The sequence below is a fragment of the Nicotiana tomentosiformis genome, chromosome 4 (assembly GCF_000390325.3).
Source record: "Nicotiana tomentosiformis chromosome 4, ASM39032v3, whole genome shotgun sequence".
Classification (NCBI taxonomy): Eukaryota; Viridiplantae; Streptophyta; class Magnoliopsida; order Solanales; family Solanaceae; genus Nicotiana; species Nicotiana tomentosiformis.
The window spans coordinates 80,005,990-80,013,167 of NC_090815.1; the positions used below are offsets into that span (position 1 = coordinate 80,005,990).

The 7,178-nt window shown below is 34.8% G+C and overlaps 1 protein-coding gene across 1 annotated transcript; it reads right to left on the minus strand.

Annotated features, from left to right (window-relative positions):
• Positions 1–1,967: 1,967 nt before the first annotated feature.
• On the minus strand, positions 1,968–6,748 carry LOC104120127 (tetratricopeptide repeat domain-containing protein PYG7, chloroplastic). Its single transcript, XM_009631839.4, has 5 exons — positions 6,457–6,748; positions 5,210–5,270; positions 3,488–3,780; positions 2,916–3,062; positions 1,968–2,521 (listed from the first exon to the last, which is right to left on the minus strand). The coding sequence occupies exons 1-5, from the start codon at positions 6,628–6,630 to the stop codon at positions 2,240–2,242; spliced, it is 957 nt and encodes a 318-aa protein (XP_009630134.1). The 5' UTR covers positions 6,631–6,748; the 3' UTR covers positions 1,968–2,239.
• Positions 6,749–7,178: the final 430 nt, after the last annotated feature.

The window sequence follows — 7,178 nt, forward strand, 5'->3', positions numbered from 1 at the left end:
TATTTGATGCAAAAGTTAATGAGAATATTGGGTCTTACCATTGGGAGCACCAGCATGAACCTAAAATTAGAAATAAGCAATAAAATGAGCTATCTAAGTGAAAAAGAAAAGGGAATTTCTCTTGGCTACAAAAACTCTAAAAGAGGACAAAGATCAGAGCAAACAGTGTAAGTTTTTTTTTGCTTGGCAAATTTGTCTCTGTGTCACTAAAATTGCACAAGAAAGCATAGCTACATGTTGTATGTCACAGATGAATCACATTGATTTTGCTCAGTCAAAAGCTTAAGCTAAATACAATAGTATCCAGTTGTAATGATAAGTGCAGTACTTTGAAGCTTTGAACAATTTTGACAAAATATGACGAATGACGCAATAAGCTTTTTATTTATTTACCTTTGTTTATACTTTAATTAGTTTTAGTGGATTAAAAAAAATTATTCTTTGAGAAAGTGCATTTATCGAGGATGACAGAAAAAAATCGGCGTGGGTAAAGCTTATTTTATAATAAAAAAGTACTTGGGTGAGTTTTCAATTATTTCATTGGGTTCTTTTTTGAAGGTTATATTATTTTACACACGTTCTATCTATTGACTATTTTCCAATGTGTGGTATTAGCACTTGATGCTCATTCTGTTGAGAGATTGTCAATGGATGGAACTATCATAGCGAGTTCTAGCCGCAAGAAGATGATGACAGAGTTGAGTTACTGTTTTATTAATTCTCTCAAGAGTTGATTGATGATTTTATTCACATGGAAGTCGAGAATTTATACAATTTTTTTTTGTATTAAACCATTGATTGGAGGTGAAACCTTGAGCATGTCTTTGCCGATTGCTTGATTTCTTAAGAATATGATAATTCCCATGTATTAGATGTCGTATGAACAAACCTAAGAATTTCTTCTTCTTCTTGATTTTCCTGCAACAAACAGAAATATAGACAGTAGACCTTATATCACATGCTCTACTCTTTTTTTTCAGGGCTCAATATTCTGTTGTTGCCGGGTACGTTGGCATATGGGTGTCAATACGTGCTAATGTTCGAGTATCAAGTGTAGCAACGTGGTATGCTCGAGAGGCTTTGCAGGTTCTTTTCTTTCACTTCTCAAAATAATTTCAATAGGAGCGACGCTAAGGTCCTTTGTTGTATAAATTGACTTGAGATCTTTCTGATGTAGATAGTTGTTTGTCTTGGTGGATTTTCAGCATTGGTAGTCGTTGGAATGGCTGTAATGGGTGTGGCCATCCTTTATGCAACTTTGTATGTGAGGTTGGGGGTGGGTTCACCTGGAGCAATAAAGGCAACAAATTGTAAGCAAAATCTGTTAGCGTTCCGCATTGTTTTGTTTCACTAAGAGTACCAAACGTTCTACCTATTATTTCATCTAATAGTCTGCAATATACATTTGTTTCTACAGGTAAGAAAACCTTTTTTAAGCGTGCAACAGATAACTCTGCCTTAGCTGTAAAGGAACATGTAGCTTATGATGAAGGTGTTTTCGACTGGAACGACATCACTGTTATGTCGGTATGTGACATAAAACCTTGATGAGAATTAATGTTTTTATTGTATGCATTTCATCTAAGACTTAAAACTGTTATACAGATTCTACTTACAAGGATTGGGTATTTCCGAGATCTTGGTTTCCGTGTGAGTCGTCGTTTATATCATCAACCAACATGACTGACTTGCTCATATTCTCACATACTTCTAATTCCAAAGTACATCACAACAGAAGGTGATGTCTTAATCTGTGAATTACACATGTGTTTAACTGTCCTTTATTTTTTCTGATCATAACTTGAAACAAAAATATCTACTTTTTCAGGTGGACTAATCCGTTTAAAGCCAAGTACTTATGTAGCAATATACATCTGTTTCTAATATCTCCCTCCGCTTTTTTTCCTTTAAAATGATCCGCGCATCGTGGAGGTACATATACTAGTAAACTTTAAAAAGAAGACAAGGGAGCATCAAGTGTCCTCCTGATTATATGCAGATAAAGTAGAATAGACACTGTTCGTTTCATTTACACCAAAGACATAGGGATGAAGAAGTTCATAAAACTGCTTGCCCTCTTCTGTTATGAACATCCGGAAATTCAAGATAGCCACATTGACAGCATTTCACTCGTGTAGAAGAAAGACCGCTGTAAAGGGGGAAAAGATAAAAGAAGCAAGCTCCTCAATATATAATTAGCACAAGGCATGTAAAAATAACTAACAAGCTCCCTATATCATCAACTCTTCTTAGATTTCACAGGTACTCCTTTGTACATCTTTACTTTATCCTTCAATGCATCGCGCCTAGGACGAGCTATTTTGTTATTAGGATCAAAAAGAAGGACCTCTTCAAATGCTCTTAGAGCGGATGTTAAGTCTTTGGTTTTCTCATACGCATCGCCGAGGTTGTTCCATGCCGTAACATAACCTGGTTGAAGTTTTACAGCATTCTCAAACTGAGCAATTCCTTTGTCAATTTTCTCATCAAGTACATAACTGACACCAAGGGCATTGTAAACCTGTCAGGATGCGCAAATTATAAGGGAAGAATACAACACTCAGATGCCTGAAAAGACTTGGTATGCAACAACAAATCCAACATAGGCAAGCAATAATTCTAAATAATTTGTTAGCTGAGAATTTGAGCAGTTTTTAGATGGCTTTTGAACTTAAACATTTTATAGGCGTAAGTTATGTGATTCAGGGTAAAAGAGATTCTTCACATGTTCAGCAGGATAAATGTGCATTCACTTGTTTTGAGTTAAAACGGCAGTATATTTTAGGTCAATTCACATAGACTATTTACAGTGTATCAGAAATTTAATATGTGAAATAGCAATTGGCATAGAGGTCCTTTATCATTTATCTAAAATTAAAAAAAGAAAAAGAAACTGTTGAAGAGATAGTTCATACTTGGGCAAGATCCTGATCATCTCCATCCCACTTTTGTACTGCCTGAAGCAGGTACTTCGTAGCAGCTGGGTAGAATTTTCGCCTCAACATCACAGCTCCAAGTTCAAAAAGTTCTGTTGCACTGGCATCACCGCTTCTAACTTGCTCCTGTGTTAATGCGTCCAATAATACAGTGTGTTCAGAGAAAGAGAAAGAGAGTTGCATTCTCACATCTATGAACAAACAAACAAGTCGTTCTTGCAAGTGATATAGATGTCTACACACATGATACCAAATTGTCGGTTAAAAGTAAGCAATTGTCTGTAGGAAACAAATAGAATAATTCATATTGACATCTAACAAGTCGAGATTGAATCACAATCTTCTCTCTTTTTAAAGCATTATTCTCCTGCTAGATCTGCCTTCAGGAAAATACAATGGTGTTCAGATTTTCTAGCTACCGGTTATATATATATATATATATAGAAGAATTTTGCCTTTGTAGATCTAAACAATACAGATGCAAATTATGTATGCTTCAAATGAATGGCCATGCATTTATAAACAAAGAGAAAAGTTATTGGGTCACTTACTTGCAATTCTTTGGCAGAAAGATCAAGCTCTCTGCGGACAAGGACTTGCCGAATCACAAAGAAGCTTCCAGCACCAAGCAATGCTAGTAGTATAAGCAGGTAGGTAAGTTGGATTCCCAATTCAAATAACTCTCCGACCTCATAAACCATGTTTACTCTGACACTTTCACTTGCTGATGCCACTTGCCCGGATGTCAACCAGAAGATAGACCCGCATGAGAAAGCAGATAGAGAAAGAACCTGTCCTTTACTAGTAGTAATATCTCCACCATTCAGCAACTTCTCTGATGATTCTGCAACGGAAAGCCAATGATGGTACCTTTTAGTTCATGCAAAATCTGTGACAAAGCACTATTGTCTCATACTTATGGTACATAGCAAGTAGATTATGCAATCTTCCTCTGTTTCTGTATAAAGAACTTGAAACAAAACAGGAAATTACTGAAGTTTTGAACTTCTGTTGGAATGATTTAATTTATTTGTTCATGGAAGAATAAGCTGATGAAGCGGGGTCTTAGAGCAACGGTAAAGCTGTCCCGTCTGATCTATAGGTCACGGGTTCGATCCGTCGAATCGGCCATTGATGCTTGCGTCAGGGTAGGCTACCTATATCAAATCCTTGGGGTGCGACCTTCCACAGACCCTGCGTGAACGCATGATGCTTCGTGCACCGGGATGCCCTTTTTATAAAAGAACAAAATTGATGTTTTCTAGGAAATTAAACTCAACAATATACACAGTAATGAATACATTTATAAGTCCCAAGTATGGACTTGCGTAACAGGTCACAGAAGCTGATTTAAATTTTCTGTTTGCTTTCCATCCTGAGGATGAGGATGGAATTTCAGTGTCTTTTGATCAAGAACCAACAAATCAGTCGAAACACATCAGCGTAGTTAAATATGTAATCATATATTATGATATTGTTTCTGGAAAAAGCATCCTTCAAACTATATTATATACTTCCTGAAAAATACATCCTTTTATGCTTATGTAAAAATGAAAATAAGAAAACAAAAGGATGAAAGAAAAGAAAAGAAAAAGAAATGGTGATTAGAAGCTATCACATTGTAAACCTCTTGAATCATTATATATATATAACACAAAAAAATACATAACAAAATTAAAAAACTAATATATTCCTATATGTAAAAAGAAAGATATAAATGTTAACTCATTCTATCATTTCAATAACTGCTATCTCATCATCTCTTGATCTTTCTCAAGCTTGGAGTTTAGTACGTCCGCATATCTTTCTAATTGAAGATGATAACTTTTCTTTCTTTTTTTGGTAAGTCTATGGGAATGATTATTGTTTCCTAAACATTTGATAGACTGTGACAAAACAATAAAAATGTATAAATAACCCCTAGAACTAGCACTTCAAAATGTAATAATCCCTCCTTCCCAATGTGCCATATTTTCACTAGGCATGATGATTTGAGTTTGACTTGAGTATTACATAATCAGTAAGAGAAGAAATATAACTAGTTGATGTCATCTATAAGTAAAATACTCATTGTATAGTTAAATAAGGGAAAACATCCAATCAAAGTTAAAATTTGACTAGTTAAATAAATTTGAATCCTTGAAACTAGTAAAAGTTACATTGGATAATGTTATTAGTGGAATGATATCTAAAGCTCTTTGATGTTCCAAATAGAAAATGTCACATAAACTGTGACTAAAAGGAGCATTTCTAAGAATTAGAAAAGGAGCTACCATCAACTTTCTCTGGAACCAAAAGTGAGAATGATTCTACTTTCCTTGCAAAAATCTGCAGCTGTACACCAGAGAGACAAGACTTAGGAATATCCAAAAGAGGTGAAAAAGATAGAGAAATGTATTACCAAAACAATTTACTAATACGTATTTGAAGGAACTTAATTTTTGAGTCGCTCCGTGTATGGAAAAGAATCCTGTGACAGATTCATTCATCATAAAAGAACAACCAGAAATACTAGAATAGTTTGCAGGTATTAGAGATTGCAAAGAAATAATGAGTTCAATCATGTGAGCTATGCTTCCTTTCCAAAATGAAAGTCTTGGACTCAAGAGCTCTTTCATTTTTTTTGGGAGAAAACCTCTTGCATTATGCAAGCACAGAAAGTCCATTAGCATTAGATGGTTGAAATTTTAAGTTCTATTCCCTCTGTTTAAGAATATATCTTACTTTCTGTTTTCGGTTATCTTAAAATACTGTCCACCTACTTAAAACGGAAATTATCCGATACTTTTTAATCATTCTCTAACCAAACTGTACTATGAGACCAAATTAATTCTATTTTAAATAGTATACAAAGTTTCACATGTGGGACTAAATTTGTTGTTGTGTTCAAGCCAATACCTTTTTTTAACAAGAAGCTCAATGGAATTTGTATTGTTAAAGTTCTCAAAGAAGAAAAGAAAAAAAAAAATGACTCACAGCATACCAATTGAAACATAATCTTAAGGGGCTTTCAACTATATAGTAATAGGCAGCACTCTCTCAATTAATCAACAAAAACTATAGTAAAAGGTTATTGACAACATCAAGAAAAAATATCACAAGTAAAACTATATTAAGAAACAACAACAAACAACAACAACAACCCAGTATAATCCCACTAGGTCTGGGGAGGGTATAGTGTACGCATACGCAAACCTTACCCTACCCTGCGGGAAGAGACAACATCAAGAAAAAATATCACAAGTAAAACTATATTAAGAAACAACAACAAACAACAATACCAACCCAGTATAATCCCACTAGGTCTGGGGAGGGTATAGTGTAGGCAGACCTTACCCCTGTCCTGGGATAGAGAGACTATTTTCAATAAAAACTCGGCATCCTTCCCTTCAAGAACTCACACCTTGCTCTTGGGGATGACTCGAACTCACAACCTCTTGATTGAAAGTAAAGGGCGCTTACCGTCAGAGCAACCCACCTTGTCTATTACTATATTAAGAAAACACAGTAAAAATAATACCTGAACTGAATTTCGCTTGATGGGTCTTCTTGGAAAATGAAAATAAGCAGATGTTGAGCCAAATCCGCCATGTAAAGCAAGATAGCAGCCATGTTTACCACTTGCTGCAATTTGAGCTGGAACAAGTAGTGTTTTTTGGACAGGAGGTGAAATGGTGGACTGTATCATTAGCATTTCTTTTCTGCTTTAAGGGTCTTTTCTTAATCTATTTCTGAATTAGAGAGTGAACTCGGAAGCATCAAGATTGAATTTTTTGGGGCATTTCAAGAACCATTCCTGGTAAAAGTTTCTTCTGTTTGAAGATAATAAAGTTTATCTCTATCAGAACTAAACCGGACCGGCCGGTTTACTTTTTTCTCCTGTGACTTGGGAATTGGGATCAGTCTTTTTGTGTTTATTTTCTTTTAGCTTTTTAGTTTTCAATAACTTACACTGTAAATAATATTATTTACACTACATATAACCGCTTTTGGAAAAATTTCAGACTGATACCATTTTATACGATGGGTTTGATATAAGCATCCTGTGCAAATATGCAACTTAGACTTTTTCTAATTGAAAATTTGGTCTTTTTGTCGAAGATGATGAATTTTTTTTAGGGGAGGATGAAAAATTTTCTATGAAATAATAGGAGTTTTTTGGGGATGAAGTGATTGTATTTTGATAGGGTCCCTTTCGATTATGTTTAAAGTTAGATATCATCCAAAATTTTCGTTTGACTT

Coding starts and splice junctions, on each gene's coding strand:
- LOC104120127 (XM_009631839.4), bottom strand. CDS start 6,630: ATGCTAATGATACAGTCCACCATTTCACCTCCTGTCCAAAAAACACTA. Junction 5,271..6,456: donor TCAAGCGAAATTCAGTTCAG/GTATTATTTTTA, acceptor TCTGGTGTACAG/CTGCAGATTTTTGCAAGGAA. Junction 3,781..5,209: donor GGTTCCAGAGAAAGTTGATG/GTAGCTCCTTTT, acceptor TTTCCGTTGCAG/AATCATCAGAGAAGTTGCTG.